Raw genomic sequence first — 14,294 nt, forward strand, 5'->3', positions numbered from 1 at the left:
GATACCCATTTGTTAAATAATTATTTGTGATATAACAAAGGCTAATTGGTGGGCTAGTTAGTAAACAGACAACAAGATCTTAGAAGCTTTAGATGATATACGAGAGTTAAATAAGTTTTAATCGAAAAGTTTTCTAAATCAAGAGGAGCGCTAATTATAGAAGTTTTATTTTTCAAAAAGTACATTCTTTATTCAGTTGTTAAAGGATGAACATGACAGTTACTGTTACGGTGTTTGTCTCTGGAGTCACCCCCTATATGAAGACTTTTTTTTGTTAGTGAACAAGAAAGAAAAGGCAAAAGGGAGTAACTCTGAGATGTAAGAAAGAACTGTCCTTCGAGTATAGTACGGGAATAAGGGAGAAAAAGCAGAAATTAATAACTGTTGATGAACACAACCTGAATATGTATCATAGCGTTTTAGGTAGTAGGTTGCCCCAGGCACCAGCCGCCCATTGAGATGCTACTACTGGAAAATTATTGGATCCTTTGACTAGCCAGATAGTGCTATATTGAATCCTTCTCTAGTGACGGCTTATTTTTCCTTAGACTTCACAAACACCGAATAGTCTGGGCTATTCTTTCCAAATTCTCCTCTTTCTTCATTCACCTGATGACACTAACATTGTTGGAAAATTCTTCTTCTCTCAAGGGGTTAATTGCTGCAACTGTTCAGTGGCCACTTTCCACTTGTTAAAGATAGAATAGATTATTTCACTATGGTAAGCAGCTCTTGTAGGAGAAGGACACTCCAAGATTAAACCATTCATTGCTATCTAGTTTTGAGAAGTACCATGGGATCTGGCCTATGGTCCTGCACTGTCTTGGGTTAGTGTTCTCTTGCTTAAAGGTACATTCAGGCACACTATTATATCTGTTGCCTTATTCCCTTTCCTCTCTGGTCTGTATTCCCTGTTGGAGTCCTTGGGCTTATAGCACCTAGCTTTGCCACCTAGGGTTGTAGCTTAGCTAATAAGAAGAAGAAGAAGAAGAAGAAGAAGAAGAAGAAGAAGAAGAAGAAGAAGAAGAAGGAGAAGAAAAATAATAATAATAAGAAGAAGAAGAAGAAGAAGAAGAAGAAGAAGAAGAAGAAGAAGAAGAAGAAGAAGAAGAAGAAGAAGAAGAAGAAGAAGAATGATAATAATAATAAAAATAATAATAACAATGAAAATGATAATAATAATAATAATAATAATAATAATAATAATAATAATAATAATAATAATAATAATAATAATAATAATTAGAAGAAGAAGAAGAAGAAGAAGAAGAAGAATAAGAATAATAATAATAATAATAATAATAATAATAATAATAATAATAATAATAATAATAATAATAATGAAGGGTTTATAAGAGAAACTTTTCAAAAATTACTAAGAATGAGAAATATCTATAAGCACAGAGGCAAAATCAAATCTCAGCTCTACTAGGTAAAGGATTATAAATCAAAAAAGAAAATGTAGGATTTGCATAAAAACCATTTACAATTAAAATAATTACCATTGAACGGCTAAACTATAACACAGATTTTTGTGCCGAACTCAACTCTGAATTATCTATTTTGAGATTAATAGTAGAACTAGTTATAATAAATTAAACTTCCAGAACGACTGTTTGTAAATGTATTCAAATAATTTTAAGCCTTTGTTAAGCGATTCACATTAGTGAAAATCCTCAGCGTGAATTCTAACTGATTTATTATAGCAAAATGTATTGATTAACATGTATTAATCAAAACCAATCATCGATTAATATAGGTAAACTAAGTACTACGAATAATCATTACCCTATTTAAATTAGGTTATATCTTGCCTACAGAGTTCTTACTTTCCTATGAAACTTTCAGTAACTGAATGAAAAACTAGACAATGGTCCTTTTCTCTATTATTTCCTAACTTTTGAATTGTCAATATATCCCACAAAAGGAACTTTAAAAGTAAAAGTTTCATCATAATTCAGTAATCCATCATCACCATCATAATCATCATCATCACCATCATTATTCTGACAACATATAAGATAAATGGAGCAAGGAAGGACATATAATAAGAATGATATATGACAGATGGACAAGACGAATAACAAAATGGGTCACTAGAGATTACAAGCGAAGTAGGGAAAGGCAGAGAATACGATGGATTGACGAACTAAGAGAATTTGCGTGCATACACTGTCATAAAAAGTCAATGAACAGACAGAAGTGAAAGGACGTCTAAGGCCTTTTTCCTGCAGTGAAATAGAAACAGCTGCGTTTCTTTTATATATATATATATATATATATATATATATATATATATATATATATATATATATATATACATATATATATATATATATATATATATATATATATATATATATATATATATATATATATGAATACTACGAAGACCTGCAGAGTGTAATAGATGAGATCCCAGAAAAAGATATGAAAATTGTTATTGGTGACTTCAATGCTAAAGTTGGGAATATTAATCAAGGCATGGAGAATGTGATGGGTATTGAGGGACCTTACGATTTTGCAAATGAAAATGGAGCTCAATTTATAAGTTTTTGTTCAGCAAACAATCTCGTTATTAGAGGTACTCTTTTCCAGGACAAAGACATCCATAAATATGCATGGATTTCACCATATCGTCACCCTCATAAACTAATTGCCTAAGTAATTTTCTCCACTTGTTGGGAACTCAAAAAAAAACTTTATCATTTCCTAATTCTTTATATCATTGTCTTGAGTTTCAATTCACAAATTCTTAGCAGAAGAATTTGTGAATTAGAATTTGTTAATTGAAGCTCAATACAATGATATAAAGAATTAGGAAATGAGAAGGTTTTTTTATTTCCCAACAAGTGGAGAAAACTACTTAGGCAGTTAGTTTATGAGGGTGACGATATGGAAATTACGAAAACCAAATAAATCACGTAGCCATTAATAAAAAGAGAAGGAGGAATCTAAGAAATGTTAGAAGCTATAGAGGTGCAGATATTGGTAGTGATCACCAGCTCTTCATTGCCACACTGAAATTAAAACTAAAAGTACTCAATAAAAATGTAGATATAATACCTAGGTTTGATACAACCAAGATTCTGGATGAGCACAGAGAAACCTTTGCAATTGAATGTAGGAATCGATTTGCAGTCTTAGAGACTTTAAGAGAAGAAAAGCAGACAATTAACGAAGAATGGTGTGATATTTAGATCATATATCAGTCAGTTGGTAGTGAAGTTTTGGTACATGTAGTTACAAGGAGAAAGTTATGGATATCAAATGATACTTGGGATCCTATAAATGAGAAGACAAAAAAAGAAAGTGATTGTTGAAAGTTTTCGAGGAAGTAATGAAAATTACAAGCTAGAGTATACTAACTTTACATGATACCAGTCAGAGCAGGGGCATATTAGAGCTTCCTACCAGCAGCCACATTAATGTACCTTATAATATTGTATAGATTTTACAATACAATGATCATCATTATTCCCACGAAGAGTTGGCGAAGATGGAATAAATACAGATCTAGTTATTCACATGTTTCAGGTAAGAAAGCTGCTGAGTTAAAAGTTCAGGTAGTGCATAGTTATGAACTAAAACATTTTCTTCATCCAAAGAATTCAGGGGAATATAAAGAGTCAATATCTTGCTTAATTTCATATATTATTATATTCGGTAAACGAAACACTCATCGATCAACATTGTACAATACATTCATAGTGAGGCTCCTGTTAGCTTAATGATATCCACCATAGGTATAACCGTATGATGGCCTTTGGTACACAGGAGTGTGATAGCTATGGCTATTACCATAAGAAGGTTCAGGTTCAGCAGATCGCTTGTGATAGTGACGGGAATAACCATAGGTCACTGGACGGTAGCTGCGGTACCCATAAGAGTTACCATGACCATAGGAAGGTTCAGCTTCAGGTTCAGGATCAGCAGATCTCTTATAGAGGTGGTGAGAATAACCATAGGTCACTGGACGGTAGCTGCGGTACCCATAAGAGTTACCTGAGCCATAGGAAGGTTCAGCTTCCGGTTCAGGATCAGCAGATCTCTTGTGGTAGTGGTGAGAGTAGCCATAGGTTACTGGACGGTAGCTGCGGTACCCATAAGAGTTACCATAGCCATAGGAAGGTTCAGCTTCAGGTTCAGGATCAGCAGATCTCTTATAGAGATGGTGAGAATAGCCATAGGTCACTGGACGGTAGCTGCGGTACCCATAAGAGTTACCATAGCCATAGGAAGGTTCAGCTTCAGGTTCAGGATCAGCAGATCTCTTATAGAGATGGTGAGAATAGCCATAGGTCACTGGACGGTAGCTGCGGTACCCATAAGAGTTACCATAGCCATAGGAAGGTTCAGCTTCAGGTTCAGGATCAGCAGATCTCTTATACAAATGGTGAGAGTAGCCATAGGTCACTGGACGGTAGCTGCGGTACCCATAAGAGTTACCATAGCCATAGGAAGGTTCAGCTTCAGGTTCAGGATCAGCAGATCTCTTATGGTAGTGGGAATAGCCATATCCATAAGAAGGACGATGATAGTGAGTCACATGGCCATAGCTTCCATAACCAGGCTCCGCCTCTCGCTTCTCAACTTCAGTAGCGCAAGCGGCAGCTGCCAAGAGCACAATCACCTGCGAATAACATAACTTTCAACAATAATTCAGAAATGATGCTCCTACTCTGGAGAAGACTTCGTATTCTTCAAAAGAATAGTTAAAGTTGTCTTTATTTATTTTGAAAGAAAATATTCCTTTTTAATTCATAAACTAGCAATTGACGCGTGCTGAAATGGAATTTGAAATATCTATCTACTGTATATGTTTGTTTATATTTATATGTATCTATATGCACACATACAACTTCTAAATAAAAAAATTTTCATGATACTAATTAATACCTTATGATCCCAAATGTCACTCACTGTCCAAATATACAAGTACTGTTACATAGGGTTATTTAACTCCCATGCCAAGCTATAAATATTAGATTAAAATGAATAAACTCATTGCACTAGGTCCTTTGTTTCCATCTTAGATATACATATACATATATGTATGTATGTATATATATATATATATATATATATATATATATATATATATATAAATATATATATATATATATATATATATATGTGTGTGTGTGTGTATGTATACATACAAATACTGTATTAAAGTATATATATATATATATATATATATATATATATATATACATATATATATAAATATATATATATATATATATATATATATATATATATACATATACATATATTTATATAGAGTTTACTTAGTTCAAAACAATAAAGTTTGTACCTTTCTTATTAAACACTAAAAGAAAGGTAACTATCCATATGTGCAGAAACATTGTTAGAAATTTACTTTGCAAGGGATATTAAGCCCCATTCATATATTACGTAAAAACAAAGTTATTTTTTGTCAAATGATCCGCTAATTTCACGGTCAAATTTAGAAGACAATTTTCCTCGCGAATATCGATAGATTTACTTCAATGGTCAGTGTTATTACAGAAGCAATTTCCTCATGAAACGCTTTCCAAGGTTTCCTCTAAAAGCAAAGGTCGACTTCCTTCCCGATGGATATAAAAGGAGGAATCTCAAAATAGTCGACACTCACTCAACCATCAGTGGCCACTGAACATCGACGTTCAACTATGAAGATTCTGGTACGTTCGAAGTCTCACAGATACCTATGCATACACACGCATATATATATATATATATATATATATATATATATATATATATATACATATATATATCTATATATATATATATATATATATATATGTATATACATATATATATATATGTATATATATATATATATATATATATATATATATATATATATATATATTTACATATATATATATATAAATATATATATATATATATATATATATATATATATATATATATATATAAATATATATACATATCTGTTTATGTATGTCTTAGATGGAAAAAAAGAGCTAGTGCACTGAGATTATTCATTTTAATCTAATACTAATAGCTTGGCATGTGGGTTGAATTTCCCCCTGTAACAGAATTTTCATTTTTGGACAGTGAGTGACATTTGGGAACATTAGGTATTAATTATTATCATGAAAATTTGCATATTCAGAAGTTTCATATTCACATATAAATACATACATACATAAACACACATATACAGTAGATAGATATTTCAAATTCTATTTCAGCAGGTGTCAATTGCTAGTATATGAATTAAAAAGGAATATTTTCTTTCAAACTAGAGAGACAACTTTAACTGTTATTCTGTAGAATACGAAGTCTTCTCCAGAGTAGGAGCATCATTTTTGAATTACTGTTGAAAGTTATGTTATTCACAGGTGATTGTGCTCTTGGCAGCTGCCGCTTGCGCTACTGAAGTTGAGAAGCGAGAGGCGGAGCCTGGTTATGGAAGCTATGGCCAAGTGACTCACTATCATCGTCCTTCTTATGGATATGGCTATTCCCACTACCACAAGAGATCTGCTGATCCTGAACCTGAAGCTGAACCTTCCTATGGCTCTGGTAACTCTTATGGGTACCGCAGCTACCGTCCAGTGACCTATGGCTATTCTCACCACCACCACAAGAGATCTGCTGATCCTGAACCTGAAGCTGAACCTTCCTATGGCTATGGTAACTCTTATGGGTACCGCAGCTACCGTCCAGTGACCTATGGCTATTCTCACCACCACCACAAGAGATCTGCTGATCCTGAACCTGAAGCTGAACCTTCCTATGGCTATGGTAACTCTTATGGGTACCGCAGCTACCGTCCAGTGACCTATGGCTATTCTCACCACCACCACAAGAGATCTGCTGATCCTGAACCTGAAGCTGAACCTTCCTATGGCTATGGTAACTCTTATGGGTACCGCAGCTACCGTCCAGTGACCTATGGCTATTCTCACCACCACCACAAGAGATCTGCTGATCCTGAACCTGAAGCTGAACCTTCCTATGGTCATGGTAACTCTTATGGGTACCGCAGCTACCGTCCAGTGACCTATGGTTATTCCAGTCACTATCACAAGCGATCTGCTGAACCTGAACCTTCTTATGGTAATAGCCATAGTTATTACACTCCAGTGTACCACAGGCCATCATATGGTTATACCTATGGTGGATATCATTAAGCTAACAGGAGCCTCACTACGAATGTACTGTACAATGTTGATCGATGAGTGTTTCGTTCACCGAATATAATAATATATGAAATTAAGCAAGATATTGTCTCTTTATTCTCCCCTGAATTCTTTGGATAAAGAAAATGTTTTAGTTTATAACTATGCAGTATATGACCCTTTAACTAGGCAACTTTCTTACCTGAAACATATGAATAATTAGCTCTGTGTTTATCCCATCTTCGCCAACTCTTAGTGGGAATAATGATATATTATTATAAACTTTTTTAATTTGACTGCTGGTAGTAGTATCTACCATGCTTCTGCTCTGACTGGCTTCATGTAAACATTACGTGATATTCAATACAAAAAATAACAAATGAGCATCACCATAAAGGATTCTAATCCCATATGCAGCGCAAAAATAAGAAGAAACATATTCTATCTTTGAGGAAACTTATACAGGATTCAATACTCTTTAACATACGCTAAAACACTTACAATCAAAGTCAAAACAAGTTCTATCAATGCTTTATGATGCAACATTACTTTCAATACATGTAGTACTTATTGTATTACAGTATAAACTACATACAATACATATTAGTAAATTTTCGCTATGATGCCTGTAACATTGTATGATAATTGAAAAATCCTGTGCCTACGCTTACCATAAAATGAAAATAAGAATTATTATGAATATTTTTTTATAGAAACTAAAACTTGGAAAGAAGAAATACCCATTTCTTAAATAATTATTTGTGACATAACAAAGGCTAATTGGTGAGTTAGTTAGTAAACAGACATCAAGATCTTAGAAGCTTTAGATGATATACGAGACTTGAATGAGTTTTGATCGAAAAGTTTTCTAAATCAAGAGGAGCATTAATTATAGAAGTTTTATTTTTCAAAAAGTACATGCTTTATTCAGCTATTAAAGGATGAACATGACAGTTACTGTTACGGTGTTTGTCTCTGGAGTCACCCCCTATATGAAGACTTTTTTTTGTTAGTGAACAAGAAAGAAAAAGCTAAAGGGAGTAACTCAGAGATGCAAGAAAGAACTGTCCTTCGAGTATAGTACGGGAATAAGGGAGAAAAAACAGAAATTAATAACTGTTTAGGAACACAACCTGAATATCTATCATAGCGTTTTAAGTAGTAGGTTGTCCCAGGCACCAGCCACCCATTGAGATGCTACTACTGGAAAATTATTGGATCCTTTGACTAGCCAGATAGTGCTATATTGAATCCTTCTCTAGTGACGGCTTATTTTTTCCTTAAACTGGAGGTTTTGTAAGAGAAACTTTTGAAAAATTACTAAGAATGAGAAATATCTATAAGCACAGAGGCAAATTAAATCTCAGCTCTACTAGGTAAAGGGTTATAAATCAAAAAAGAAAATGTAGGATTTGCATAAAAACCATTTGCAATTAAAATAATTGTCATTAAACGGCTAAACTATAACAAATTTTTTGTGCCGAACTCAACTCTGAATTATCTATTTTGAGATTAATAGTAGAGCTAGTTAGAATAAATTAAACTTCCTGAACTACTGTTTGTAAATGTCTTCTAATAATTTCAACCCATTGTTAAGCGATTCACATTAGTGAAAATCCTCAGCGTGAATTCTAACTGATTTATTATAACAAAATGTATTGATTAACATATATTAATCAATACCAATCATCGATTAATATATATAAACAAAGTACTACGAAAAATCATTACCCTGTTTAAACTAGGTTATTTCTCGCTTAAAGTTTCATCTACAGAGTTCTTATTTTCCTATGAATCTTTCAGTAAGTAACTGAATGGAAAACTAGACATTGGTCCTTTCTCCATTATTTCCTAACTTTTGAATTATCAATATATCCCACAAAAGGAACTTTAAAAGTAAAAGTTTCATCATAATTCAGTAATATATCATCACCATCATCATCATCATCTTCATCACCATCATTATTCTGACATCATATAAGATAAATGGACCAAGGAGGGACATATAATGAGAATGATATATGACAGATGGACAAGACGAATAACAAAATGGGTCACTAGAGATTTCAAGCGAAGTAGGGAAAGCCAGAGACTACAATGTATTGACGAACTAAGAAAATTTGCCTGCATACACTGTCACAAAAACACAATGAACAGACAGAAGTGAAAGGACATCTAAGGCCTTTTTCCTGCAGTATACTAGGAACAGCTGCGTTTCTTTTCATTATCATTTTTATTATTCATATATATATATATATATATATATATATATATATATATATATATATATATATATCTACATATATATATACATATATATATACACAATATATATATATATATATATATATATATATATATATATATGTATATATATATATATACATATATACATATATATACTGTATATATATATATATATATATATATATATATATATATATATATATATACAGTATATATATATATATACATATATATATATATATATATATATATATATATATATATATATATATATATATGAATACTATGAAGACCTGCAGAGTGTAATAGATGAGATCCCAGAGAAAGATATGAAAATTGTTATCGGTAACTTCAATGCTAAAGTTGGAAATATTAATCAAGGCATGGAGAATGTGATGGGTGTTGAGGGACTTGACAAAGTTGCAAATGAAAATGGAGCCTAATTTATAAGCTTTTGATCAGCAAACAATCTCGTTATTGGAGGTACTCTTTTCCAGAACAAAGACATCCATAAATATGCATGGATTTCACCATATCGTCACCCTCATAAACTAATTGCCTAAGTCATTTTCTCCACTTGTTGGGAACTCAAAAAAAAACTTTATCATTTCCTAATTCTTTATATCATTGTCTTGAGTTTCAATTCACAAATTTTTAGCAGAAGAATTTGTGAATTAGAATTTGTTAATTGAAGCTCAATACAATGATATAAAGAATTAGGAAATGAGGAGGTTTTTTTATTTCCCAACAAGTGGAGAAAACTAATTAGGCAGTTAGTTTATGAGGGTGACGATATGGAAATTACGAAAAGCAAATAGATCACGTAGCCATTAATAAAAAGAGAAGGAGGACTCTAAGAAATGTTAGAAGCTATAGAGGTGCAGATATTGGTAGTGATCACCAGCTCTTCATTGCCACACTGAAATTAAAACTAAAAGTACTCAATAAGAATGTAGATATGATACCTAGGTTTGATACAACTAAGCTTCTGGATGAGCAGAGAGAAACCTTTGCAATTGAATGTAGGAATCAATTTGCAGTCTTAGAGAATTTAAGAGAAGAAGAGCAGACAATTAACGAAGAAGGGTATGATATCAAGATCATATATCAGTCAGTTGGTAGTGAAGTTTTGGTACATGTAGTTACAAGGAGAAAGTTATGGATATCAAATGATACTTGGGATCCTATAAATAAAAAGACAAAAAAAGAAAGTGATTGTTGAAAGTTTTCGAGGAAGTAATGAAAATTACAAGCTAGAGTGTACTACCTTTACATGATACCAGTCAGAGCAGAGGCATATCAGAGCTTCCTACCAGCAGTCAAATTAATGTACCTTATAATATTGTATAGATTTTACAATACAACGATCATTATCATTCCCACGAAGAGTTGGCGAAGATGGAATAAATACAGATCTAATTATTCACATGTTTCAGGTAAGAAAGCTGCCGAGTTAAAAGTTCAGGTACTGCATAGTTATGAACTAAAACATTTTCTTTATCCAAAGAATTCAGGGGAATATAAAGAGTCAATTTCTTGCTTAATTTTATATATTATTATATTCGGTGAAAGAAACACTCATCGATCAACATTGTACAGTACATTCACAGTGAGGCTCCTGTTTGCTTAATGATATCCACCATAGGTATAACCATATGATGGCCTGTGGTACACTGGAGTGTGATAGCTATGGCTATTACCATAAGAAGGTTCAGGTTCAGCAGATCGCTTGTGATAGTGACGGGAATAACCATAAGTCACTGGACGGTAGCTGCGGTACCCATAAGAGTTACCATAGCCATAGGAAGGTTCAGCTTCAGGCTCAGGATCAGCAGATCTCTTGTGGTGGTGGTGAGAGTAGCCATAGGTCACTGGACGGTAGCTGCGGTACCCATAAGAGTTACCATAGCCATAGGAAGGTTCAGCTTCAGGCTCAGGATCAGCAGATCTCTTGTGGTGGTGGTGAGAGTAGCCATAGGTCACTGGACGGTAGCTGCGGTACCCATAAGAGTTACCATAGCCATAGGAAGGTTCAGCTTCAGGCTCAGGATCAGCAGATCTCTTGTGGTGGTGGTGAGAGTAGCCATAGGTCACTGGACGGTAGCTGCGGTACCCATAAGAGTTACCATAGCCATAGGAAGGTTCAGCTTCAGGCTCAGGATCAGCAGATCTCTTGTGGTGGTGGTGAGCATAGCCATAGGTCACTGGACGGTAGCTGCGGTACCCATAAGAGTTACCAGAGCCATAGGAAGGTTCAGCTTCAGGCTCAGGATCAGCAGATCTCTTGTGGTGGTGGTGAGCATAGCCATAGGTCACTGGACGGTAGCTGCGGTACCCATAAGAGTTACCAGAGCCATAGGAAGGTTCAGCTTCAGGTTCAGGATCAGCAGATCTCTTGTGGTGGTGGGAATAGCCATATCCATAAGAAGGACGATGATAGGGAGTCACATGGCCATAGCTTCCATAACCAGGCTCCGCCTCTCGCTTCTCAACTTCAGTAGCGCAAGCGGCAGCTGCCAAGAGCACAATCACCTGCGAATAACATAACTTTTAACTGTAATTCAAAAATAATGCTCCTACACTGGAGAACACTTCATATTCTACAAAAGAACAGTTAAAGCTGTCTTTATTTATTTGTAAAAAAATATTCCTTTTTAATTCATAAACTAGCAATTGATGCCTGCTGAAATGGAATTTTAAATATCTATCTACTGTGTATGTTTGTTTATATTTATATGTATCTATATGCACACATACAACTTCTAAATAGAAAAATTTTCATTATACTAATTAATACCTATGTTCCCAAATGTCACTCACTGTCCAAATATACAAATACTGATACATAGGGTTATTTAACTCCCACGCCAAGCTATAAATATTAGATTAAAATGAATAAACTCATTGCACTAGCTCCTTTGTTTTCATCTTAGATATACATAAACATATATGTATATATATATATATATATATATATATATATATATATATATATATACATATATATATATATATATATATATATATATATAAATTATATATATATATATATATATGTATGTATATATATATATAAAATATATATATATATATATATATATATATATATATATATATATATATATATATATATATATATATATACGCATGTGTACGAGCTTGTGTTTATTTCTGTATGCACAGGTGTCTGTTAGTCTTAGAACGTACCAGAATCTTCATAGTTGAACGTCGATGTTCAGTGGCCACTGATGGTTGAGTGAGTGTCGACTATTTTGAGATTCCTCCTTTTATATCCATCGAGAAGGAAGTCGACCTTTGGTTTTAGAGGAAACCTTGGAAAGCGTTTCATGAGGAAATTGCTTTTGTAATAACACTGACCATTGAAGTAAATCTATCGATATTCGCGAGGAAACTTTTCTTCAAAATTTGACCGTGAAATTAACGGATCATTTGATCAAAAATAACATTGTTTTTGCGTAATATATGAATGGGGCTTAATATCCCTTGCAAAGTAAATTTCTAACAATGTTTCTACACATATGGATAGTTATCTTTCAGTGTTTAATAAGATAGGTACAAACTTTATTGTTTCGAACTAAGTAAACTGTATATATATATATATATATATATATATATATATATATATATATATATATATATACTTTAATACAGTATATGTATGTATACATATATACATATATATATATATATATATATATATATATATATATATATATATATATATACAACAAAAATAAATGCAGATGTTTCTAGTTCATTGCAGGAAAAAGGCCTTAGACGTCGTTTTATTTCTGTCTGTTCATGGTCTTTCTGTGACAGTGTATGCGCGCAAAATTTCTTAGCTCGTCAATCCATTGTCTTCTCTGCCTTCCCCTAATTTGTTTGCAATATCTAGGTACCGATTCTGTTATACTTCTTCTCCATTTATAATATATTATTCCCGTTATATGTCCTTCCCTGGTCCATTTATCTTATATATTGTTAGAAGATGATGGTGATGATGATGATGATGATGATGATGATGATGGATTATTGAAGAACTGTTCTTATAGAATTATGACGTGACTTTTATTTCAAAACTTCTTTTAGTAGGGTCTATTGGCAATTCAAAAGTTGAAAAATGAAAGAGAAAGGGACCAATATCTAATTTTTCATTCAGTTACTGTGAAAATGGCAAGAAAAAAAAATTACCGATTGTAAAAATTACAGAGGCATTACGTTTACGTCAGTTTTGATGAAGATATATAGTACGCTTATTCTAAAGAAACACGAGAGTTTGATGAAAAGCTGAGATATAAACAAGCAGGATTTAGAAAAGGTAGAAATTGTACTGACCAAACTTTCATTTAAAGATATGTGGTACAGCAATGTGTAGCTAAGTATTCCAGTATTGATAGTGAAGTGAAAAAAAAAGCCAGGAATGACTAGAGAGAATATTTAGACAGTAAAGCAGATGAGACTGAAAAAGCTATGAATTCAGGAAGTAACTTAGGTGTAACAATTGCTCATAGAATTATTAATGAAATCTCTACTGGGTCAAAAATGAAGTAGCATATACCCATCAAAAAGAGAAATGGATCTGTTATAACAACCGAGGATGAAGAAAGGCAACGTTGGCTGGAACACTAAAGTGAGGTCAAGAATAGGAGATATAAAGGGAATAATTTGATTGATATACCTGACGCTGAGGAAGATCTTGATGTGCCCATGAATGAATTCAGTGAGATTGAAGTCGAAGATATTCTTAAAAAACTCAAGAGATGGAAAGCCTTTGGATACGATGGAATAACTGCTGAGATGATACTGACTAAAAATGAAGTGACTCCCAGAATACTTACAAGATTATTCTGTAGAATGTAGCAT

General features: G+C 33.0%; 2 protein-coding genes across 2 annotated transcripts in view; one reads left to right on the plus strand and one right to left on the minus strand.

Moving 5' to 3' along the window:
• LOC137655151 (filaggrin-2-like) overlaps positions 1-7,183 on the plus strand; it is a 9,260-nt gene extending 2,077 nt beyond the window's left edge. Inside the window, exons 3-6 of the mRNA XM_068389031.1 lie at positions 3,538-3,566; positions 3,778-4,572; positions 5,631-5,690; positions 6,381-7,183. Coding sequence (XP_068245132.1) covers positions 3,538-3,566; positions 3,778-4,572; positions 5,631-5,690; positions 6,381-7,175 — 1,679 coding nt within the window. The 3' untranslated portion in view covers positions 7,176-7,183. The remainder of the gene's footprint in view (positions 1-3,537; positions 3,567-3,777; positions 4,573-5,630; positions 5,691-6,380) is intronic.
• A 3,804-nt stretch (positions 7,184-10,987) lies between these two features.
• Positions 10,988-12,629, minus strand: LOC137654948 (uncharacterized). Its single transcript, XM_068388846.1, has 3 exons — positions 12,618-12,629; positions 11,830-11,942; positions 10,988-11,499 (listed from the first exon to the last, which is right to left on the minus strand). Exons 1-3 carry the CDS (start codon positions 12,627-12,629, stop codon positions 11,037-11,039), a joined length of 588 nt encoding a protein of 195 aa, XP_068244947.1. The 3' UTR covers positions 10,988-11,036.
• Positions 12,630-14,294: the final 1,665 nt, after the last annotated feature.

This window comes from Palaemon carinicauda, chromosome 16, assembly GCF_036898095.1.
Source record: "Palaemon carinicauda isolate YSFRI2023 chromosome 16, ASM3689809v2, whole genome shotgun sequence".
Lineage (NCBI taxonomy): Eukaryota > Metazoa > Arthropoda > Malacostraca > Decapoda > Palaemonidae > Palaemon > Palaemon carinicauda.

What these genes read in the sequence shown, in the direction of transcription:
- LOC137654948 (XM_068388846.1), bottom strand. An exon ending in TATCATCGTCCTTCTTATGG is followed by an intron (nt 11,500 to 11,829) that starts ATATGGCTATTC and finishes CCGTCCAGTGAC; the next exon opens with CTATGGCTACTCTCACCACC.